At 44.5% G+C, this 26,315-nt stretch overlaps 1 protein-coding gene across 1 annotated transcript; it reads right to left on the bottom strand.

The window, feature by feature from the left end:
* Positions 1-20,781: 20,781 nt before the first annotated feature.
* On the bottom strand, positions 20,782-21,923 carry LOC147857724 (uncharacterized). The gene has a single exon (XM_087326674.1). It carries the CDS (start codon positions 21,860-21,862, stop codon positions 21,098-21,100), a length of 765 nt encoding a protein of 254 aa, XP_087182800.1. The 5' UTR covers positions 21,863-21,923; the 3' UTR covers positions 20,782-21,097.
* Between the last annotated feature and the right edge of the window lie 4,392 nt (positions 21,924-26,315).

Here is a 26,315-nt window from a genome sequence, read left to right as displayed (position 1 = left end):
GCCTAGATGGCAACGAATCCGCATTTTCGACGAGTTCGCATCCTCGTACACACCAGAGACGATTTTGACTCTGATTCCACTCGACCCAGAACACGCCAAAATAGAGATAGAAGCCAAAGATCGGCTCACACACATGTACGAAGAAAGCCTGATTACGACAAGGCTTAGTGGGCCACAAGAGCCTCCGAGCGATCAAACCACATCTTGGGCGAGTCCTAAGCTGGACAAAGGGAAGGCAAAAATGCCAGAGTATGAAGACAATCACCTCAGCGGCAACGAATCGACTCACTCCCTCGATAGTGAGTTTGAAGGCCTTGATATCCAAACAAATGGAGCGAAGAAAGCCTTAGTATCTGCAAATGAAAAGCTCTACCGATCCACCCGTGAAAAGAACCTCGTAAGCCGATTCGGCTACAACGATTATATGGTGTACCATTACGCCTTTATGATTAAGGTAGCATCTGTATGGGAGCCGGAAACCCTTTCCAAAGCCGTAACGGATCCACGATGGGTCGACGCGATGAATGAAGAAATGCAAGCCCTATGCAAACACAAAACATGGGATCTCATTCCTCATACTCCACACAAGAAAGCAATTTGGCTATCGATGGATTTACAAGGTGAAACACAATGCCGACGACTCCATAAATCACTTCAAAGCATGGCTTGTTGCGAAAGGATACGCACAAACGCACGGAGTTGACTGCGAAGAGACCTTTGCCCCGGTGGCAAAGATGACAACTGTGCGGACCGTAATTGCAATTGCGGCAGCAAAAGGGTGGCACCTCCACCAAATGGACGTCAAGAACGCATTTCTTCAAGGCGAATTAGAAGAGGAGGTATACATGATCCAACCACCTGGTTTTGAATCGCGCAATATCCGAACGTCATGTGCCGACTCAAGAAGCCACTCTACGGCCTCAAACAAGCACCGCATGCATGACATTCGAAGATCACGCAGTATCTTCATCAAATCGGATTTTGAATGTCAAAATCAAATAATTCTTTGTACATCCGAAACAACTTGGATAGCCCGATTGTCATCATCCTATACGTGGATGATTTGGTCATCGGAGGAAAGGATCTTGCCGAGATTAACAAGTTCAAAACACTTCTCTCCGGCATATTCGAAATGAAAGACCTGCACGAGCTCCATTACTTCTTAGGCATCGAAGTAATTCGGACACCAATTGGGATAATGATCTCACAACGACACTACGTCCTCAACTTAGTCTACAAGTTTGGGATGACTGAGTGCAAATATATGTGTCCACCCTGCTTGACCGCAATCTCAAGCTGATGTCGATTCGGGCACAGCCGAGTGCGAACAAACTTAGTATCGCAAATTGATCAACAGCCTCATCTACCTAACCATTACGTGACCCGACCTCACTTATTCGGTCGGCCTACTTAGCCAAGTAATAAGGGAATGTCGACATCCATATTACTCCAAGTATTTTAGGATGTGAAATGTTCAAATGTCTTATATGCATTTTAGGATGTAGGACTATATTGTACATCACAAAATTGTGTAAACATAGATGTTTTTTACAATATTATAGATCTTTTTTAGAAAGGTAAATAATTTTCAAATTCTAGAAGTATTTAACGTACTATATGTAAAATACGTATTCTATAAGTATTTAACATATTAAGAAAACGTATTTAATGTATTTTTAAATTCGGAGGTACTATACGGGTATTAATACGTTAAATACGTATGGTATCCGTACCGTACCTAACGTATGGTATTAGTTACCTAGATAGAATCTAGTTAGAAGTGTTGACCATAACACATTAAATAGGACCTTATACTTAAGTGGGATATTCTAGATCCTCCACTCCCAAGTACATTTAATATAGGACTTACACCCTTGTACTTATATTCTCCTCACACATATGCACCCTTGCACATGAGATCTATATATACCTCATTGTGGGTATTTTTGTATTTGATGATGTTGATGCTAATTTAACATAGAGTTAATCATTCCCCATCTTGTGTTTTTCATAAGTGTATCTTCCTCTCACACACATACACACACATATCACATAATCTACCGCGCTTAACTTAATCACATAATTAGGTACTAATTAACCCTTGCTTAATTACGTAATTCTTAACATGGACACACATATCACATAATCTTCCGCGCTTAACTTAATCACGTAATTAGGTACTAATTAACCCTTGCTTAATTACGTAATTCTTAACATGGACAAAAGTTGGAACGAATCAAAGGAGGCTAATTCGGTTCAACAAATTGATTCGGAGGAGCTGGATCAACTAGACACCGATACATAGGAACCAATGGGTCAACAAGCGTTGGACTCATAGTAGGGAAGGAGCTGAGATGGGCCTGCTGAGCAGACAAGCCGACCGAGGAGTTCGAGGAGCGCACAACCTTAACCGGCTACCACAGAAACTGACACCACGATCCGACCTCAAGTTGAGCTGGAGGGGGAGTGTTGAGAGAGCAGGCTCAACCGGATCCGGATCGGCTGAATAAGGCAGAGCCGGATCGGTATCCAAAGCGGTGTCCGGATGATATCCGGAACCAGGAGCCGGATCGGAGAGCCGGATCATATTGAAACCGATAGGCCGTTAGAGGCCTACGGATCCAGCCTAGTACGTAGGCATATTTTTGGGAGTCAGTGTCAGTCGCTCGTATGAGCATTGAAGTACCTATCATTACTTCTGTCAATCCTTTATGGACTTGTATAAAAGTGCTCTCTGAGCACATTCACAGAGGATTATTATTTTTGAATTTAGTTTATGTTCTGTTCTCTCTGTCTCTCCCGTGTATTCTTTGTGTAAGGTCTCCATTAAACCTTCCTCTTTACGTTCTGTTGGTATCCGGCTAAGCTAGTTTGTCATACGCTTCCGCATATTAACTTTAACACAACTTGTACATGCACTTGTTCCGGAGCGCTCTCTTTTCTTTCGCCAGCACCGTCAATTCATATGTGTGGTTCTCATGCAGGGAATCCATCTCATCCTGCATGGCCCTTAACCACTTGCGGTTGTGGGTGTCTTTCTTCGCTTCGTTGAAGCCTTCCTGCTCCCCCTCATTGGTCAGCAACACATGCTCTGCATACACAAATCTCCGGGGGACCCTTCTCTCTCTTAAAAGATATATCCGTCCTTGGTTTTCGTCCACCGGTTCCTCTGTTTGTTCTTCATCCGAATCCCATTTGGGATCTTGTCTGGTTCTTCTTTTGTCGGTTCGGTTCTTTGTCCAAATCTGGCCGGTTCATCATGGTCCTCATCTGACATCCGGCTTCCGACCGGATGTGTCCTAGCATCTTCCAACCGATCTCTGTCGGTCGACCGAGAGTGCACGATCTTCTTCTTTGACTCCCAATCGGCAATGGTCTTGTCTTCCATGAAGACTATGTCTCAACTCCGGAAGACCTTCTTGTCGACCGAGTCCCATACCCGGCAACCAAACTCATCATCGTCATATCCAAGAAATATGGATGGTTGGGACTTCGGATCCAACTTTGCTCTTTTGTCCTTTGCAACATGCACGTAAGTGAGACAGCCGAACACCTTCAGACGTCGGTAAGACACGTCTTTAAGGGTCCATACTCTCTGTGGTGTGTCTCCGTTCAAGGGTGTTGAGGGTGATCTATTAATCACATATGTTGATGTCATCATCGTTGCAGCCCAAAACGTCTTGGACAACTTAGCATGTGCCAGCATGCTTCGGACTCTCTCCATCACAATGCAGTTCATCGGTTTGGCCAATCCGTTCAGCTGTGGTGTCTTTGGCACGGTGAATTCGAGCCGAATTCCCTTCGACCGATAGTACTCCTCAAATTGCCCCCGATATTCACCTCCGTTGTCCGCTCAAAGTGCCTTCAGCTTCTGGCCGGTTTCCCTTTCCACTCTCGTGGAATTCCTTGAAGAAGGATAATACCTAGTCCTTCATCTTTAGTGGTGAGACCCACAACTTCCGGCTTTGGTCGTCTATGAACGTCATGAAGTACTGCAATCCGTCATGTGACTTCGTGTCCACTTGGCATACATCGGTATGCACAAGTTCCAACAGTGCATTCCGTCGCGACGGTGGTCTTGTCCAAAAGGAGGTTCGGTTTTGCTTGTCGGCCAGCTTCTCAAGTTGCACGTCTTTCACCTTCAGAATGAGGTTTTCCTCGACAAGTTTCTGCATTCCTTTCTAGCTCATGTGGCACCACCTCTTGTGCCACATCTCACTGGCATTAGAGGATGCCACATTCACTTCTTCCTGGCATAACCAGGCATGCATCAGGTGCAACGTGTTGCTCTTTCGGGCTTGGGCCACGATCAGGCTTCCTTTGCAAAACTTCATGACTCCATTCCGATGCTACCCATGTAGCCTTCATCTTCTCGCCAACCGGCTGATGTGAGGTTCAACCGAACCTCGGGAACGTATCGAACATCATTCAACAACAACTTGCACCCAGTTGATGTCGTCCACCACACGTCTCCTATGCCGACAATTCAGCATGCACCTTCATTTCCCATCCGGACAGAACTGTGATCTCCGGCTCTGTACGATGAGAAGCATTTCTAGTCGGGGGTTAGATGGAACGACACACTGGAGTCGACCACCCATGTCATTTCGTCGATGACAAGATGCGGCTTACTCTCCTCGGTGATTAGCAGTAGTTTTTCTTCACTTGTCGCGATCGTCGACGTTCCTCTCCTTTCTGAAATCTTCTTCGGTTCCGGAATATCGGCTCCCCCTTTGGTTTTCCGGAAGTGTCGGCAATTCTTTTGGAAGTGCCCTAGCTTTCCGCAATAAAAGTAAGTGGACCTCCCCCATGACTTCGACCTCGTCCCCGAATTATCCCGGTTCAGGGGACTCTGATTCTGGCCTCTTCCCTGGTTATGGTCATCTTCCGTGACCAAGGCCTTCGGATCGGTTCTGGACTCCCGGTCCTTCCGGCGAGCTTCTTCATCTAGCAAGCTTGATTTTACCCTTGCTAGGGACAATTGTTGTCCTTCCGACTCGGCGTTGCCCAAAGTGACAAGTAGCTTCTCCCAACTATCTGGGAGGGAACCGAGCAACAACAACACCAGTACCTCATCGGCTAGAGGTACTTCGATCTTGTCTGGTTTCTTGTCCTCGAACTGTATCGGCAGCCAGAGATCTTTGACCACGAGCATGTCCCTCATCTTCGACTTCCACACTGGGTAGTTGGAGTCAGAGAGCTTGAACATGCTTCCGAATGACTCTTCCATTTTCTTCAAGGTTTAGAACCTTCGCTCTGATACCAGTTTGTGCGGAATAGTGCTCAAGCACAACCGAGTCTTACTCACTCAATAGAAGAAAACAGAAAATAGAAATAAGACAGACACAAAATGTTAATGTGAAAAACCCTAATAGGGAAAAACCACGGGAGCCCACAGACTCCAACTACTTGATTCTTAAGAAGCATCCCAAAGGTATGCATGTGATACAATGCAAATATTGCAACCATACTTATGTTTGTGGTTCACAATGGTTTAGAGTCCACTTATTGGGATTGAGAGTGAATCAATATATAATATAGACCATTGTCAATCCAATCCAATTTCAAGATGATTTACCATACACATTTGATTGAATGTTTCTCGAATGCGAATACATGTATGATGTGTATGGTTCATTCTATGCCACTAACATGTCCCTCATCTTCGACTTCCACACTAGGTTGTTGGAGCCGGCGAGCTTGAACATGCTTCCAAATGACTCTTCCATTTGTTGTTCGCTGTGATACCAGTTTTTCCGAAATAGTGTTCGGCCACAACCGAGTCTTAAACACTCAATGGAAGAAACAAAACAGAAATGAAGACTAATACAATTACACAAAATGAGATGACACTAGATGTTAACGTGGAAAACCCTAATTGGGGAAAACCACAGGAGCCCACAGACTCCAACTATCACTATGAGAGGGAGGATACAATGGGAGACTCAGAAGCAACAACCTTGAGCTCTATCTTCGCCTACCGGCGGTTACAATAGACAAAACTTTATGTGTCTCTGTTTCTCTCTCTGTACAATTATAATGATAACAACATACTATTTTCCCTAGTTATATTTATACTCATATAACTTACAGGCTATTTACAAATATGACCTCAACGGTCACATCTAAACATATTTACAAATATGTTCCTACTTGCTAGTTCATATCGGATCCAATCGGACTCCTTCCGAATCCATCTGATCCGGTATCCGGATCCATCCGATCCAATTCCTTCCTTTGTCCTGTATGATCCGGCTCGTCCGGTTCTCACCCGGATCCCATCCAGAGGGACCTATTTCCCAACAATGTACATCTAATTCTCCCCTATGGGCAAATAACATCTTCAAGGAGAAACTTCATACAACAGAAGTTGTTTTATTCCTTAGTGCCCAACCTTGTACTTGGTTGGTGAGGTCCTCTCTTGCTAGCACAAGTTATTTCATCTACCACAATCCCATCGACATAACCACAATGTCTACCGACCACTTGTAATGCATTGATAATGGATACGTCGGAAGAAGTCCATCCTTACGTTGAACCTTTGAATACAATTTGCATCGTGCACATGTTTCAACATAGCTCGCTAATGTTGTGACTTGAGAGCAGGAGAGAGAGAGAGGGAGAGGGAGAGGGAGAGGGAGAGAATAGAAGAAAGATGATGATAGAAGGTAGAGAGAGAGAGAGAATAGAAGAAAGATGATGATAGAAGGTAGAGAGAGCGAGAGAGGGAGAGAGAGAATAGAAGAAAGATGATGATAGAAGGTAGAGAGAGGGAGAGAGAGAATAGAAGAAAGATGATGATAGAAGGGAGAGAGAGAGAATAGAAGAAAGATGATGATAGAAGGTAGAGAGAGAGAGAGAATAAAAGAAAGATGATGATAGAAGTGTTAGGATTTCGGTCCCTCCGGATGGGATAATGAAGGCCCGGAGAGAGTCGGATGATGAAGGCCCGGTGAGAACCGGATGTTGCAGGCCCGGTGAGAATCTCTCACTGGATGAAGGGACATATATGTAAATATGTTCCAGAGAGCCCACAGGGGCTATATTTGTAAATAGCTCGAAAGTCATATTAGTATAAATATGACCTAGGGCAAACAGTAACTAGGTGTTGGTCATTCTTTTTGTTATTGTTGTAATTGTTGTACAGAGACAGAGAGAGAGTGTGTCTGAGAGCAGCTACGAGCACTCTCTGTTGTAACCGCCGCCAGGCAAGGAGTATGAGCACGACCTCGTTGCCTCTGTGCCCCCTATTGTATTCTTTGACATAGTGATAGTTTGGAGTCTGTGGGCTCCCGTGGTTTTTCCCTCTCAGGGTTTTCCACATTAACATCTTGTGTACTCTCTTGTTCACAGTGTGTGTGCATATACATGTATTTACCCCCCCCCCCCCATTCCCATTCTCAGTGTTTCAATTCTAAACGACACGATCTGAGACTCGGTTGTGGCCGGGTAATATTCTGCATATTTCGCGTCAATCTAGTATCAGAGCGAAATGACACAGAAAATGGAAGATTCGTTGGGAGGCATGTTCAAGCTCACCGGCTCCAACTATTCAGTGTGGAAGTCGAAGATGAGGGACATGCTCGTGGTGAAAGATCTTTGGTTGCCGGTTCAGTTCAGGGACAAGAGACCGGACAAGATCGATGCCAGGTGTGGGTTGTCGATTCCGTAGCGCCGTTCCACCTAACCCCGGACTAGAAAAGCTTCTCATCCTACACAACTGGTGAGCACAGTTGTGTCCGCATGGGGAATGAAGGTACATGCCGAATTGTCGGCATAGGAGACATGTGGTTCACACAACACCAACCGGATGCAAGCTGTTGCTGAAGGATGTATGACACGTTCCGTAGGTTCGACTGAACCTGATATCAGTCGGTCGGCTAGATGATGAAGGCTACACAGGTAGCATCCAGAACAGTGTCATGAAGTTCTGCAAAGGGATCCTAATAGTGGCTCGGGCCTGGAAAGCCAACACATTGTACCTAATGAATGCCCGGTTATGCCGGAAAGAAGTGAATGTTGCATCTGACACTGCCGGTGAGGTGTGGCACAAGAGACTGTGTCACATGAGCGAGAAGGGGATGAAGAGGTTTGTCGATGACAACCTCATTCCGGTGAAAGATGTGCACCTTGAGAAGTGCACCGACTGCCTGGCCGGTAAGAAAAACCGGACCTCCTTCCGATCAAGGCCACCGATGAGATGTAATGCACCACTGGAGTTGGTGCATACCAATGTGTGTGAAGTGGACACGAAGTCACATGCTGGATCGCAATACTTCGTGACGTTCATAGATGACCACAACCGGAAGTTGTGGGCCACACCGTTGAAGACGAAGGATCATGTGTTATCCATCTTCAAGGAGATCCACGCGAGAGTGGAAAGAGAAATCGGCCGGAAGTTGAAGGTGGTTCGAGCAGATAACGGAGGAGAACACCAGGGGTAGTTCGAGGAGTACTACCACTCGAAGGGAATCTAGCTCGAATTTACCATGCCGAAGACGCCGGAACTAAACAGGCTGGCTGAGAGGATGAACCGGACCATAATGGAGAGGGTCCAGAGTATGCTAGCACATGCAAAGTTACCCCAGAAGTTTTGGGCTAAGGCGTTGGCGACTGCGACGTACGTGATAAATAGATCACCCTCAGTGCCCTTGGACAGAGACATGCCGCAGAGAGTGTGCACCGGTAAGGAAGTGTCTTACCGGCATCTGAAGGTTTTCGGCTGTCTCGCTTACGTGCATGTGGCAAAGAACTGGAGAGCAAAGTTGGACCCAAAGTCCCGGACTTCCATATTCCTCGGATACGGCGATGATGAGTTCGGCTACTGAGTGTGGGATCCGGTCGACAAGAAGGTTTTCCAGAGTCGAGATATTATCTTCATGGAGGACAAGACTCTTGTTGACTAGGAGTCGAAGAAAAAGATAATGAACTCCGAGTCGACCGGAAAGGACCGATTCGATGAGATACAGACATAACCGGCTAAGAGCCAGTTGACACTCAAAGAATTAGCTGGTTACGAAGAGGACACCGAACTGGCAGAAGAAGAAGAGGAAGCAGGAACCGGAACCGGCCAAGATCCCGAATCGAATTCGGATGAAGAACAAACAAAGGAGCCAGTTGCCGGAAACCAAAAACGCACATATCCTCTCAGAGAGAGAAGGCCCCCCCAGAGATTTCCGGATGCAGAGTGCGTGTTGCTGACCGATGAGGGGGAGCCGGAAAGCTTCGAAGAAGCAGAGGACACCCACAGCCATAAGTGGTTGAGTGCCATGCAAGACGAGATGGATTCCTTGCATGAGAACCACATGTATGAATTGGTGGAGTTGTTGAAAGGAAAGTGGGCACTCCGGAATAAGTGGGTGTACAAGTTGAAACCGGGAGATGCCGGCAACCCCCCAAGGTACAAAGCCAGGATCGTGGTGAAGGGGTTCCAACAGAAGAAGGGAGTGGACTTCGACGAGATATTTGACGGGAACTCTACGCTCCCCTATACGCAACGCTCGGCCACAACCAAGCTTAGATTCATACACAGAAAACGGGAAATGAAAGCACGACACAAAGAGGAGAAGAGTACACGGGATGTTTACGTGGAAAACCCAAGGAGGGAAAAACCACGGCAGCCCACAGGCTGCAAACTATCACTATGCTAGAATGTACAACAGTGAGTTCACAGAGGCAACGACCTCGTGCTCACGATCCTCGCCACAAGCGGCGGTTACAACAGAGGCAACGACCTCTTGCTCTCTCTCTCTCTCTGTACACACTATTACGCGCTCTCTCTATTCTTGCACACACAAGAATAACAACAACAGTTATAAGTTTGCTCTAAGTCATATTTATACTAATATGACTTTTCGGCTATTTACAAATATAGCCTCGATGGGCTCTTAGAAACATATTTACGAATATGTCTCTTCGTCCGGTGAGCATTCCTCACCGGGTCAGCACCATCCAGCTCTCCGTAGCCGGGTACTTCTCATCCAGTTCTCACCGGGTCTGCACCATCCGGTTCTCCGTAGCCGGGTACTCCTCATCTGGATCTCACCGGGTCTGCACCATCCGGCTCTCCATAGCCGGGTACTCCTCATCCGGTTCTTCGGCACTGTTCTTCTCTCTTCCCATCCGGAGGGACCTGTCTCCCAACAAACTCCCCCTTCACTCCGGCATGGGGTGTCTTACAAGACTGATCCTCTTCCGGCATGCATCCAGCTTGTCGGGTTTCAACACTTTGGTCAACATATCTGACCCGTTCTCGGCCGTGTGGATCTTCGTCAATGCGAACTCCTGGTCATCTACTCTTTCCCGGATCCAGTGATATCTTCGCTGGATATGCTTCGTCTGGGAATGGTAGGCCGCATTCTTAGCAAGGTGGACGGCACTTTGACTGTCGCAATAGAGCCGGTATTCATCTTGCCGGATACCGAGCTCTCCGATGAAGTCCTTCATCCATAAGATTTCCTTGCCGGCTTCCACAGCCGCCATGTACTCCGCCTCTGTGGTTGACAACGCAACCGTCTTTTGTAGCCTCGACTGCCACGAAACAGCTCCCCCTGCATATGTCATTACATACCCGGATGTAGACCGGCTGGTATCCACATCAGTCGACATGTCCGAATCGGTGAAACCGTCTAGTTGAGGTTTTCCGGAGCTGAATCGGAGACACATATTTGAAGTGCCCTTCAAATACCGGAGTATCCATTTGACCGCGTTCCAGTGCTCCTTGCCGGGATTGCTCATGAACCGGCTCACCACTCCGACTGCATATCCTATATCCGGTCGGGTACACACCATTGCGTACATCAAGCTCCCGACGGCAGAGGCATATGGAATCTTCATCATATCCGCCTTCTCTCCTTTCGTCTTCGGGCTTTGCTTGCCAGATAGCTTGCAGTTTGCCGGAAGTGTCGATCCGACCGGTTTTGCATCTGACATTTTGAACCGATGAAGCACCTTTGTCACGTACTTCTCCTGTGACAGCCATAATTGCTTCGCTGACCGGTTACGGATTGTCTTGCCGGACCCAAGTCTTTCATTGAGAAGGTCCGGTTGAGAGCCTTCTTCAGCATCCGTATTTTGACTTGGTCCCGTCCGACGATCAACATGTCATCCACGTACAGAAGGAGTATCAAGAAGTCGCCTCCTTCGAACTTCTTCACAAACACGCAGTGATCGGCCTGCATCTTGTGGTACCCTTGATCGGTCATGAAGGAGTCAAACTTCCGGTACCATTCTCAGGGAGCCTGCTTCAGTCCATACAGGCTCTTCTTCAACCGGCATACCAGGTGCTCCTTCCCTTTCTCCACGAATCCTTCTGGTTGCTGCATGTAGATCTCCTCTTCGAGGTCGCCGTGAAGGAATGTCGTCTTCACGTCTAGCTGTTCTACCTCGAGGTCCATGCTTGCCGCTATACTCGGCACCGTCCAGATGGAGGTCATCTTTACAACCGGGGCAAATATCTCGTCAAAGTCCACGCCCTTTTTCTGCTGGAACCCCTTCACTACGATCCTGGCTTTGTATCTTGGGGGGTTGTCGGCATCTCCCGGTTTCAACTTGTACACCCACTTGTTTCGGAGTGCCCGCTTTCCTTTCGGCAACTCCACCAATTTGTACGTATGGTTCTCATGCAAGGAATCCATCTCATCCTGCATGGCACTTAACCATTTGCGGCTGTGGGTGTCATCCTTCGCTTCTTCGAAGCTTTCCGGCTCCCCCTCATCGGTCAGCAGAACATGCTCTGCATCCGGAAATCTCCGGGGGGGCCTTCTCTCTCTGAGAGGATATCTCCATCTTCGGGCTTCGGTAACCGGCTCCTCCACTTGCTCTTCATCCGAATCCGATTCGGGGTCTTGGCCGGTTCTGGTTTCAGCTTCCACTACTTCTTCTTCAGCTTGTTCGGTATCCTCACCGTAACCGGCTGGTCCCTCGAGTGCTAACCGGTCTCCTGCCGGTTGGGTCTGCTCATCGTAGAGTCTATCCTTACCGGTCGACTCGGAGTTCATTATCTTCTTCTCCGACTCCCAGTCGGCGAGTGTCTTGTCCTCCATGAAGATAATATCTCGACTCCGGAATACCTTCTTGTCGACCAGGTCCCACACTCGGTAACCGAACTCATCGTCACCGTAACCAAGGAATATGCATGGCCGGGTCTTTGGATCTAACTTTCCTCTCCGGTCCTTGGCTACATGCACGTACGCGAGACACCCGAATACCTTCAGATGCCGGTAGGACACTTCCTTACCGGTCCAGACTCTCTGTGGCGTGTCTCCGTCCAAGGGTACTGAGGGTGATATGTTTATCACGTATGTCGCTGTCGACAGTGCCTCAGCCCAAAACTTCTTGGGTAGTCTTGCATGCGCTAGCATACTCCGGACCCTCTCCATTATGGTCCGGTTCATCCTCTCGGCCAGTCCGTTTAGTTTCGGCGTCTTCGGCACGGTAAATTCGAGCCGGATTCCCTTCGAGCGGTAGTACTCCTCGAACTACCCCCGGTATTCTCCTCCGTTATCTGCTCGAACCGCCTTCAATTTCCGGCCGGTTTCTCTTTCCACTCTCGCGTGGAGCTCTTTGAAGACGGATAGCACCTGATCCTTCGTCTTCAACGGTGTGGCCCACAGCTTCCGGCTGTGGTCATCTATGAACGTCACGAAGTATTGCGCTCCGGCATGTGACTTCGTGTCTACTTGACACACATCCGTATACACCAACTCCAGTGGTGCATTACGTCTTATCGGTGGCCTTGGTCGGAAGGAGGTCCAGTTTTGTTTACCGGCCAGACAATCAGTGCACTTCTCCAAGTGCACGTTCTTCACTGGAATGAGGTTGTCGCCTACAAGCCTCTTCATCCCCTTCTCGCTCATATGACACAGTCTCTTGTGCCACAGCTCACCGGCAGTGTCGGATGCCACGTTCACTTCTTCCGGACATAACCGGGCATTCATCAGGTACAGTGTGTTGACCTTCCGGGCCCGAGCCACAATCAGGCTCCCTTTGTTGAACTTCATGACACCATTCCGGATGCTACCAGTGTAGCCTTCATCATCTAGCCGACCGGCTGATATCAGGTTCAGACGAACCTCTGGAACGTGTCGGACATCCTTCAGCAGCAACTTGCATCCGGTTGGTGTTGTCAACCACACATCTCCTATGCCGACAATTCGGCATGTACCTTCATTCCCCATCCGGACACAGCCGTGATCGCCGGCTGAGTAGGATGAGAAGCATTTCCGGTCCGGGGTAAGGTGGAACGACGCTCCGAAGTCTACCACCCAGGTCATCTCGTCGCCAGCAAGGTTTATCTCACTCTCCTCGGTGATGAGCATCAACTCCTCTTCACTTGCCGCGATTTCCGTCATTCCCTTCCGGTCCGGTCCCCTACGATCTTTGCCGTTCCGGTCCGGTGTCCGCTTCGAATCGGTACCATCGGTTTCCTTGTCTTTACGGAAATGCCGATAGTTCTTTTGGAAGTGTCCCGGCTTGCCGCAATAGAAGCAAGTAGGCCTCCCCCTTGACTTTGACCGTGTCCCCGACTTCTCCCGGTTCTGGGGACTATGGTTTCTCTGTCTTCCGCGTTCCGATTCGGTAAGGAGCGCTTTGGAGTCGGAGCTCGTATCTTTGTCTTTCCGACGCGCCTCCTCATCTAGCAAGCTCGATTTTACTCTTGCTAGGGATAACCGCTTTCCTTCCGGCCCGGCGTTGCCCAAAGTGACAACCAACGTCTCCCAGCTATCCGGGAGGGAACCGAGCAGGAGTAGCACTAATACCTCGTCGGCGAGAGGTACTTCCAATGATGTTGCCTGGTGTATCAGCCCCTAGAAGGCATTCATGTGCTCCGCCATGCTGGAGCCATCTTGGTATCAGAGTCTTACTAGCTTCCGGAATACCGAAACCTGATTGACAGCATTTTTGTTCTGAAACATTATGCCGATCTTCTCCCAGAGCTCATGAGCCTTGCTCTCCTCATTGAAGTTGTTGTACAGGCTCATGTCGATGAAGCACCGTATGTACGCCGTTGTCTTCATGTGCATCACCTCCCATATCGCGGCGTCGATTTTGTCCGACCTCTTGTCCCCGAACTGAACCGGCAGCCAGAGGTCTTTAACCACGAGCATGTCCCTCATCTTCGACTTCCACACTGAATAGTTGGAGCCGGTGAGCTTGAACATGCCACCAAACGAATCGTCCATTTTCTGTGTCGTTCGCTCTGATACCACTTGACGGGAACTCTACGCTCCCCTATACGCAACGCTCGGCCACAACCAAGCTTAGATTCATACACAGAAAATGGGAAATGAAAGCACGACACAAAGAGGAGAAGAGTACACGGGATGTTTACGTGGAAAACCTAAGGAGGTCAAAACCACGGCAGCCCACAGGCTGCAAACTATCACTATGCTAGAATGTACAACAATGAGTTCACGGAGGCAACGACCTCGTGCTCACGATCCTCGCCACAGGCGGCGGTTACAACAAAGGCAACGACCTCTTGCTCTCTCTCTCTCTGTACACACTGTTACGCGCTCTCTCTATTCTTGCACACACAAGAATAACAACAACAACAGTTATAAGTTTGCCCTAAGTCATATTTATACTAATATGACTTTTCGGCTATTTACAAATATAGACTCGATGGGCTCTTAGAAACATATTTACGAATATGTCTCTTCGTCCGGTGAGCATTCCTCACCGGGTCAGCACCATCCGGCTCTCCGTAGCCGGGTACTTCTCATCCGGTTCTCACCGGGTCTGCACCATCCGGCTCTCCGTAGCCGGGTACTCCTCATTCGGATCTCACCGGGTCTGCACCATCCGGCTCTCCGTAGCCAGGTACTCCTCATCCGGTTCTTCGGCACTGTTCTTCTCTCTTCCCATCCGGAGGGACCTGTCTCCCAACAATATTTGCCCCGGTAGTAAAGATGACTTCCATCCAAACGGTGTTGAGCATAGTGACGAGCATGGACCTCGAGGTAGAGCAGTTAGACGTGAAGATGACGTTCCTCCACGGCAACCTCGAAGAGGAGATCTACATGCAGCAATCGGAGGGATTCGTGAAGAAAGGGAAGGAGCACCTGGTTTGTCGGTTGAAGAAGAGCCTCTACGGTTTGAAGCAAGCTCCCCGGCAATGGTACCGAAAGATCGACTCCTTCATGCCGGATCAAGGATACCACAAGACGCAGGCCGATAACTGCGTGTTTGTGACGAAGTTTGAAGATGGAGACTTCCTAATACTCCTCCTATACGTGGACGACATGTTGATCGTCGGACGAGACCAAGTTAAGATACGGACGTTGAAGAAGACTCTGAACCGGACCTTCTCAATGAAAGACTTGGGTCCGGCAAGACAGATACTAGGGATGCATATCATCCGGGACCCGTCAAAGAAGCAATTGTGGCTGGTGCTTCAGCGGTTCAACATGTCATATGCGAAACCGGTCGGATCGACATTCCCGCCAAACTGCAGGTTATCCGGTAAGCAAAGCCCGAAGACGAAGGCAGAGAAGGTGGATATGATGAAGATACCATATGCCTCTGCTGTCGGGAGTTTAATGTATGCAATGGTGTGTACTCGACCGGATATCAAATACGCACTCGGAGTGGTGAGCCAGTTTATGAGCAATCCCGGCAAGGAGCACTAGAACGCGGTAAAATCGATACTCTAATACTTGAAAGGCACCTCAAGTATGTGTCTCCGATTCGGCTCCAGTAAACCCCAACTTGATGGTTTCACCGATTCAGATATGTCGGCTTATGCGGATACCAGCAGTCCACATCCGGATATGTCATGACATACGCGGGGGGAGCTATTTTGTGGCAGTCGAGGCTGCAGAAGACGGTTGCGCTGTCAACCACGGAAGCGGAGTACATTGCAGTTGTGGAAGCCGGTAAGGAAATACTATGGATGAAGGACTTCATCAGAGAGCTAAGGATCCGGCAAGAGGAATACCGGCTCTATTGCAACAGTCAAAGTGTTATCCACCTTGCGAAGAACACTACGTATCATTCCAGGACGAAGCACATCCAGCGTAGGTACCACTGGATCCGGGAGCGAGTTGAAGATCAAGAGTTTGTCCTGACGAAGATCCACACAGAGGAGAACGGGTCAGATATGCTGACCAAAGTGCTGACACCCGACAAGCTGGATGCATGCCGGAAGCGGATCGGATTGACGAGGCATCCCATGCCGGAGTGAAGGGGGAGTTTGTTAGGATTTCGGTCCCTCCTGATGGGATGATGAAGGCCCGATGATAACCAGATGATGAAGGCCCAGTGAGAACCTCTCACCGGATGAACGGACATATATGTAAATATGTTCTAGAGAGCCCACATGGGCTATATTTGTAAATAGCCCGAAAGTCATATTAATATAAATATGACCTAGGGCAAACAGTAATTGGGTGTTGGTCATTATTTATGTTATTGTTGTAACGATAGATTGACACATGCGTGATATTCGTGATATTTTCCATGCGCAATATTCTCAATATTCGAGAATACAAAATGGCCCCAAGAATATTAAAAAACCATTCGTTTTGTAAAATAAATATAAAAAATTATTTATTTATTTAAATAAATGTATTTCACCAAAAGAAAAATTTATTCATTAATAGATTATAGTGTCCAAAGAGTTTATGAAACTTATTTTAATTAATTAATTTTTTAAAAACGAATATTTTTATATTTATTATACAAATATGATTAATATAAACTTTGAAGATATGATTAGTTTGAAGTACTATTTTTAATGTCAAGATAAAAATATCCATAAATTTTGAGGAAAAAAAAAGTGAGAAATTAATGACCCTTTATTTTATTTTTTTTATTTATTAAAAATAAAACGACTATACATTTACTATAAAAATTTAGTAGTCTCTAGTCCCCAAAGTCCCTCTTTTATTATCCCTATTTATTGTTAAGTTCCTTTTTTTTTATCTTAGGAAATTTTATAAAAAAATATTTATTTCTTTTGGGGGGGGGGGTTGTTAAACGAATACTTGACTACCCATTCGTATTCGTATTCGTTTGCATTCGAATGGGAAACCCCACAAATGCGAATATGTCAATCTATGGTTGTAAATGTTGTACAGAGACAGAGACAGAGTGTGTGTGAGAGCAGCTACGAGCACTCTCTGTTGTAACCACCGCCAGGCGAAGAGTGTGAGCACGAGGTCGTTGCCTCTGTGCCCCCTATTGTATTCTTTGACATAGTGATAGTTTGGAGTCTGTGGGCTCCTGTGGTTTTCCCCTCTCAGGGTTTTCCATGTTAACATCTTGTGTACTCTCTTGTTCACAATGTGTGTGCATATACGTGTATTTACCCCCCATTCCCATTCTCAGTGTTTCAATTCTAAATGACACGATCTGAGACTCGATTGTGGTCGGGTAATATTCCGCATATTTCGCGTCAAGAAGGTAGAGAGAGAGAGAGAGAGAGAGAGAGAGAATAGAAGAAAGATGATGATAGAAGGTATAGAGAGAGAGAGAGAGAATAGAAGAAAGATGATGATAGAAGGTATAGAGAGAGAGAGAGAGAATAGAAGAAAGATGATGATAGAAGGTAGAGAGAGAGAGAATAGAAGAAAGATGATGATAGAAGGTAGAGAGAGAGAGAGAGAATAGAAGAAAGATGATGATAGAAGGTAGAGAGAGAATAGAAGAAAGATGATGATGGAAGGTAGAGAGAGAGAATAGAAGAAAGATGATGATAGAAGGTATAGAGAGAGAGAGAGAGAATAGAAGAAAGATGATGATAGAAGGTAGAGAGAGAGAGAGAGAGAGAGAGAGAATAGAAGAAAGATGATGATAGAAGGTAGAGAGAGAGAGAGAGAATAGAAGAAAGATGATGATAGAAGGTAGAGAGAGAATAGAAGAAAGATGATGATGGAAGGTAGAGAGAGAGAATAGAAGAAAGATGATGATAGAAGGTATAGAGAGAGAGAGAGAGAGAATAGAAGAAAGATGATGATAGAAGGTAGAGAGAGAGAGAGAGAGAGAGAGAGAATAGAAGAAAGATGATGATGGAAGGTAGAGAGAGAGAGAGAGAGAGAGAGAGAGAGAGAGAGAGAGAATAGAAGAAAGATGATGATAGAAGGTATAGAGAGAGAGAGAGAGAATAGAAAAAGATGATGATAAAAGGTATAGAGAGAGAGAGAGAGAATAGAAAAAGATGATGATAGAAGGTAGAGAGAGAGAGAATAGAAGAAAGATGATGATAGAAGGTAGAGAGAGAGAGAATAGAAGAAAGATGATGATAGAAGGTATAGAGAGAGAGAGAGAGAGAGAGAGAGAATAGAAGAAAGATGATGATAGAAGGTAGACAGAGAGAGAGAGAATAGAAGAAAGATGATGATAGAAGGTAGAGAGAGAGAGAGAGAATAGAAGAAAGATGATGATAGAAGGTATAGAGAGAGAGAGAGAGAATAGAAAAAGATGATGATAAAAGGTATAGAGAGAGAGAGAGAGAATAGAAAAAGATGATGATAGAAGGTAGAGAGAGAGAGAATAGAAGAAAGATGATGATAGAAGGTAGAGAGAGAGAGAATAGAAGAAAGATGATGATAGAAGGTATAGAGAGAGAGAGAGAGAGAGAGAGAGAGAATAGAAGAAAGATGATGATAGAAGGTAGACAGAGAGAGAGAGAATAGAAGAAAGATGATGATAGAAGGTAGAGAGAGAGAGAGAGAATAGAAGAAAGATGATGATGGAAGGTAGAGAGAGAGAGAGAGAGAGAGAAGAAAGATGATAGAAGGTAGAGAGAGAGAAATGGGAAGGAGTTTATATTATAACAGAACAAGGGTTACAAAGAGTGGGCTAAGGGGTGAAGACTGGTGTTGAACCAAATGAGTTCTGATGAATGAATAAACACTTATTTATAGGTCCTTACAGAGTATTCTAAAATGTTCTAGAATATTTTAGATATTTATGATATTTAAGCTAATCATAGAATATTCTAGAATGTTCCAAAATACTCTAAATATATTATAATAACTAATAATATAATTATTATGACTATACATCATATATGTTACTATAATACTTAAAGGTTTAGGGTGAAAGCATGGGAATGGGACTTATTAGTTGTGTTCGTAACATAACTAATTAGCTATACAAAAAGCTCCATGTGATTTAGTTGTTTTGCAATTATAGGGATTATGAAAACGTGATCTCAAATATGTTATTTAATTAAATGTGCACCATAAATGGAAATATTAGAATGATTTAATTATATACTACATTCCTAGGTGGATTCAATGTTCCTTTATGCATAATCCATTGTCACATCACATTAGCAACATGTTGGATATGATTCAAGATTGCAGAGGAAACAAGCACCAAGGCAATGGTTCAAAAAGTTTGATTCATTCATGGTGAGTCAAAACTACACCAAGACTAATGGAGATCATTGTGTGTATGTCAGGCAGTTTTCCTAAGGTAATTTTATTATTCTCTTATTGTATGTTGATGGAAAAAACCGCTTACAAAAGTGCCAAAATCTTGTTTATGGCATGAACCTAGACCAAGTGGTGATAAGCTGAAATGGATGAAAAAAGAACTTACAAAAGTGCCAAAATCTTGTTTTGACATGGTTGCAATGATGCTTAACTAGTTCCAACTGTGAAAAAATGGAGGCACAAGATGTTTAGCTTTAAGTGGTTGGCAAACAAAAACAAGGAAAAAACTTGCTTTGATACCAATGTAAGAATTCTTAACTGAATTATTTGAACCAAAAAGGTCCAACCAAGCTATTAATTCTCACAAGCTACCATCAATTGTCCAAGCACCAACTTTGTTGTCAAGGCATTCATGCTACAAGCGACCACCTAGAAAGAACATTGTCTAATAGAGACAAGTGTTTGTTTAGTTGCAATATGCTGTCATTGTATGTCTACAACATGAACATTCAACAATCATCCATGTCACACTCTAGGCTGCCAGCAACACATTCAGAACAGATTCATTTAGCTTGCTCCCTCTCTCATATAATACATCATTGCTCTATGCATTTAAGCATGGTAATAACAGGCATCGGAACCCATTTTACCCTTGAAAGAGTATCCTTGGATATTTGTACTATTTTACCAAGCATAGTATTGGAATACCATTCAAAGTTCCTGCAGCATTGTGAAAGATTGACCTCTTTCTATAAATCTTTTTCAACAAGATATCTGAACTATAATCTTCTTCTTTTTAAATCTCTCATCATTTATTTGATGAGGCCATTGGCATAGATTCATCTTATACTTATACAGAATGCACATGCATGACATGGTTACTGTATAGTTTTATTGGCACCTTTCCAGATTCTCCACAAAAAGAACACATCTTTCTTTGTAATGTTCAAGAATTCATCAAAGAATTAGAGTGAAACTACTGCTATGAATCTGTTCCATCACAATAATGAACTAGCCAATCATATGAATTCTGTTCAACAGTAAGAATACTCTATATGCAAGCTGTGACAGCACACAACGTGATAATCAACCTCAAAACCATCTTTATGGATCAAAAACATGATTACTAGAAACAATAACAAGGTTCAACAGAATCCTCTATTTATAGAGGAACATACAGCATATATGTGCACACTCATATAGACATCAGAATTCATCTCTTTTAATAATGTAAATTATGGTTCAAATACCGGTGAAGGTCATGCCAATGAGCATCAAATATCCTCTCTCACACAACATATGTCACATATAGCCAGAATAAATGTGCATTGTTGAGCATTAACTTCATGTCTGTCTTGATGGTGCAGCATATTAAGCCAGCAAAAAAGTACAACAATGAACATAAAACAATCATCTTTCTCTTCAAACTGCAAGATATGTTTTTAAAACCAGAATGGGTGCACAACAATGAACATGAATGCTCATTTTTCTCTCAATTATGCAACATGTGGCTCAAAAAGCCACCATAAGTGCACATAAAGGAACACAAAAATGGAGTTCTCCCTCTCTGTCCAATAATGGCTCAAAAGCTAGCATCACTATATTTTGTAGCCTTTGAATATGCTTTTTCAATGAGATAAATGATCTCAGGCAATCGTTATCGCCAATGACCATATCCATGATAGGCTAAGACAAGGAAAAACATCACATAATCATACAGAGACAACATTGCTCTTATCTTTCTTCTTTGACTTCTTGCCAGACTTTGTCTGGTAATCTTCTGTTTCACGAGAATCATGGGTTTTACTTGCCTTCCTATCATGGTCTTTCTTTCCTGCCTGATGTACTACACTTTCAATGGACACTTTATTACCAGATCCGTGATGGATTTCTCCATATAAAACTTGCTTGCTATGATTCTCTTTATGTTTCGATTTCGATTTCCGTTTCACTATGTCTTCTTCTTTCCGTTTCTGTTCATCTCTCAAGTTTTCTTCTTCCTTCTGCTTCTCTCCTTCCTTTCTTCTCTTCTTCCGATGCCCCTTCTCCATCACTGCTTCTTTTCCAACAACATTCTGAGAATTGATGGCATCTTCGGTTGCGACATCATTATTATCTAAAGACGACCTCTTCCGTTTCTTCTTCTTCGTTGTCTCATTCTTCACCGTTTCGGAGTCGCTTGGAACATCGAAACGTTCTCCGCTTCCAGTCGCGGAAACAGGAACAGGAGAAGAACAAGAGTGCGAAAGGTTACTAGTCAGTTTTCTGTCAGAAAAGGAAGGGGGAGATATCTGAATATCGTTCCTTCTTCTGCTTTTGCTGTGCGATTCGTTCAAAGCTTGAGCTACGCTGGCGGCATATCCACTTACGAACGAGTCTGAGGAAGCATCGGTGGAGAGGAAACGCTGAAGAAAGGAGGAGGCTTGGGAGAGAGTGCAGGAGGAGGAGGACACAGACTTCACTCGCACAGGAAGCATACCTCTCTCTGCACCTCGTCTTCATCAGTCGCACACACACACACACACACACACACCCTCTACTCGCTCCTCCAAAAACCCTAATTCCTTCGTCTCTTAATTTCACAGATACAAAAAAACAAACTACATGAACACAGACATATGTATGTACATACATATATCATCTATGTATATAATATATATGCTCGTGTCTATTCTGCATCGAATCATAAAGAGGTCTGGCAAGGGAATCGCGGCCACAGACGATGCAGGTCGCTCAGAGGAAGGCGCGTGCAATCTGCACCGTCAGATTTCAATAAGGAAGAATGCGTGAAAAAAAACCCTGTCAGAGGTCGCCCAACCCCAATTGCTCGCCCAACTCTAACCGTTGCAAGTCGCCCAACCGTTGTAGGTCACCCAACCCTCAGGACCTTTGCAGGTCACCCAACCGTTGCAGGTCACCCAACCAAATGTATCATTTCAACCAAAATCTTCAAATAAGCTTGATCATTACCCTTAAAACTTACAATATAACAACATATCAAACAGTCACAAATTCCAACCTTAAATTATTCAAAATCGACGATCTTCACCATACTTAACATAAAACAAATAATCATCTTAAAACATAAAAGGTAAAAGTTAAAAAACATTAAACTTTAAACAGAGATCAACTTATAACATACTTGAAACATAAATCTACATACGACATATTTGAAACATAAAACTTAAAACATAAATCAGCATATGACATCCTTTGAACGTAAATCCACTTTAAACATGTGACATACTTGAAACAGGAAACTTTAAACATAAATCAACATATGACATACTCCCAAATGCACTCATAAATCCACTTTAAACATTGTAAACCCAAATGCACTAGTCTACAAAACCACTCAAGCTATGTTTATGGCTCATCCGGAGATGATGGCAAGATGTGGCCACAATTCTTGCAACAATCAAAATTTGAGTCCCTTGATCTAAAGGTCAAGGCATCGTAATGCAAGCATTGAATCTTCTTTGTCGCACATATTGGCAACTGCCTCCTAGCTCGACTTGCGCCTCTTGGCATTTTTCCGATGTGTGCCTTGGAAGTGTTTGGGGAGCTGCCAATAAGATCTTGTGAAATGTTGACTGATGCTCCCCTTTTTGCACCAATTGCTTGCTTATGCCTTATGGATCCACGCTCTTCTTCATTGGTTGGTTTTAGTGCACCTGCGTGATACACCACCGTCTGACTCATTTCTTCAATGGACTCCATACATGCCAAAATTGTCGCACGGTCAAGGGATCGTAACCCTTGCCTAATAAATTGAATAGCCCCCTCAACCGTTTGTAATTTCGACTCCCATTCCTTCATTTGTGATGCTATAGGGTTTGTCTCTTCGACCAGTTCTACCTCTGTCTCCACTTCTGTCTCTATGAAATGGCCATTGCGCATATGGGTTGCATGATCTATAAAAGGCAACAACCCACATAGATGTGGCATGTGCCTCTCAATAATCATCCTGATGCCGAGTATATGCTTACATTTACTCGTAGGGACTTGGCAATCACAATATGAGCATTGGTGCGATACATTCGGTTTTGTCAAGCTCAATATTTTAAACCAATATCGGGGCTCATCCACAATATGCATTGGTGCATCATAAGTTTCATACCTCTCTAGTAGCCTCTCAGCCTCTTTAAGTCTTGTTGTTTGATCCCTACAATTTGCACGGGGTGCAAATCTACCACTCTCACATATTTCTTGTCGTTGCTTGTACCATTCAATAACAGTACCCCCGATGCAAGTGCTAGTTTGATTGTCCCCGATAAAAACATGCACACGATCGGTAATTGATCGATTTATACTCCCTCTCAAGGCAATATATTTGATAAACTACGAATGTCTCTCCACAAGATTGGTAGTGTCAACATGTCCGTAGTTGAACATTCTACCAAATTTGGGCCACAGTTTCCTCCACACACATGTCAAGCCACACCATCCTCCTTCTATATATTGCCAAACACTTGGCTTGTTTGCATATTCTACCTTTAACTCCTCATATTGGGCATTGAATGTGGATTCCATAATGCAATGCATGAGTTGGCACATCCGATTATAAAGATGGTTTCTCTCAGTTGCACTTACCTTTGGCAACGAGTTGTCCAGCCATGCTTTTTTTGCATGGAACTGACACAACAAAAGCCGACAATGTGTTTGTGACCTTTGCCCATTTGTAACTATCCAAGATAATCGGTCTGTTGCAACCACATTACTTATGTCATTATATGATGTCCAACTTTTATCGATGACTATGGCATTTGGCCTCACATTGGGTATTCGTGCGAATATGAGTCTCAAGCAAGTTTCTAAAGCTACTTGCTCATGGTTAGACCCCTTATCAGAACTACATATCATGTACAATAATGGGATACCAACTCCCATGGCATTTGGGGCCACAACTGCATATAATGGCAAGCCAAATTGGTTTGTTTTAAATGTGGAGTCGATTGCCCAAGAGTTGTTTATTGACAATCGCTCACACATCTCTGACATCCATTCATCTTGGAGCACCAAGATGAATGGTTGCCTTGAGGGAGATCCATATTCACCAGGCAAGTAGGGTTGGACATGAGCCACCTTCCCAAGATCTCGGAGGGCATAGGCATCTTGCATCATCAAAGACCAATCAACTTCACACATAGCACTCCCAGTTTTTTACTTGGTGGCCATGTTATGGACCTCCTTTGGTATCATAAAGAACCTGTAACTAACAAGGTTTAATGAACTAACCTTGGACTTATGATATGCTTCCTTGCGCATGCTCATCCGTGCCACATATTGTGCGCATCCAACATAAAAAAGGTCATCTCTGGAACAACTTATAACATTTGGGGCCACCGGCAAATGTGTGTGCATCTGGTCTACTTCCCGGTACATGACCTGTATGAGGTCCATATATTGAAAGGGTCATCATCCCATGGTCAACCTCGTCATTCATTCGAGCGTTCACATGAAAAGTACACCCACATCGGGATGAATGCTTTCTATGTCGAGTGCACGGATATTGCTTGTTGGCCACACCGGATCGGTAACAATTATACCTAGTCACATGTGCACCCCTTGTGGCCCCTGTACGGAAGCGTGTGTGATACCTCAATTGAACATCTATGAGCGTATCATCAACCTTATGGGCCTCTATTTTGATCACTTCTATGGGTCTAGACTTTTTATATTTCGCGACACTTGTCCTCTCCATGTCAGATGGAGTTAACCTCGACACAACTTGACAACCACATCGGTCAACCACTTCTTTCACATACGCATTAGGGATCCCATGGTCACGAAGGTCATTGGACCAAAGTCTCTTTAACTCTGTCAAAGTACCCGTCAAAGAACAGTGCGATGCGCCACAATGTGACGCCAATACTATCTCCCTCCATTTCTCTACGTGCGTAACTTGAAGATTAGGTGATGCTTTAAGGTGTATTGCATTCTCATTTCTAAGCGTGAAACAACTCTTCATGCACCGCTATGCATGTAAATTAAGAGGTGCACCCCTTGCAATTGTGCTTAACGTTTCAAACGTTACCTTAACTTGACTTGATAAATCTTTAAGCATTAAATCATACATACCTCTTGTGAACGCAAAATACCTCGCCGAATAGTACATGAAGGGATCAACCTCCTCCACCTCTTCTTCGGATGAAGCCGACTCATAGTCTTCGGATGCAGATGAATCCAAGTCTTCGTCAATGGTTGCGGAGTATGGTGATGCATAACCATCCTCAGAATCATACAAGGACGTGATGAAATCTACTTCATTTGGGTTCATCTTGACAACTTCTAATTCTTGTAGTGATTAATCAGAGGTAATTTAAGACAAAGAATGTGATTAATTGAACCTATTAAGTCAAAGAATGTGATTAATTGATCTGGATTAAGATAGAGAATGTGATTAATTGATCTGGATTAAGATAGAGAATGTGATTAATTGAATCTGATGTTAAGAGGTAATTAATTGGAGATGGAATCAGCTTTGTTAAAATGACGGTGAAGGGTTTAATGTGACTTAAAATGTGATTAATTTACATGTTAATATGAGCGTTTTTTTGGCCGAATGTGATTAACAAGTTGGGCGACCTGGCTTATGGTTGGGTGACCATATTAAAAGACGTTGGGCGACTTGGATTTTGATTGCAGGCTATTTTTTAAAATGGTTGGGTGACTTGGTTTAGGACAGAGAATGATTTTTAACAGGTTTGGGCGACCTTCTTTATTACCATCGATGTTTTTTACGAAGGTTGGGTGACCTGGTAAATATAGGTTAGGTGACCTGCTTATTTTCCATATTTAAACAGGTTGGGCGACTTGGATTATGAGAGAATGAGGTTTAAGAGGTTTGGGCGACTTGGGTTATGAGAGGATTAATTTAAAGAGGTTTGGGCAACCTTGTTTATTACCATTTATGTTTTTTACAAGGGT

This window comes from Azolla caroliniana, unplaced genomic scaffold (assembly GCF_043228905.1).
Source record: "Azolla caroliniana isolate FFs.n. ecotype wild unplaced genomic scaffold, voAzoCaro1.0.p SCAF_11, whole genome shotgun sequence".
Classification (NCBI taxonomy): domain Eukaryota; kingdom Viridiplantae; phylum Streptophyta; class Polypodiopsida; order Salviniales; family Salviniaceae; genus Azolla; species Azolla caroliniana.
The sequence above is the reverse complement of the archived record's forward strand: the minus strand, read 5'-3'. Positions and strand labels throughout refer to the sequence as shown.

What these genes read in the sequence shown, in the direction of transcription:
- LOC147857724 (XM_087326674.1), bottom strand. Translation starts at nt 21,862, where the DNA reads ATGCTTCCTGTGCGAGTGAAGTCTGTGTCCTCCTCCTCCTGCACTCTC.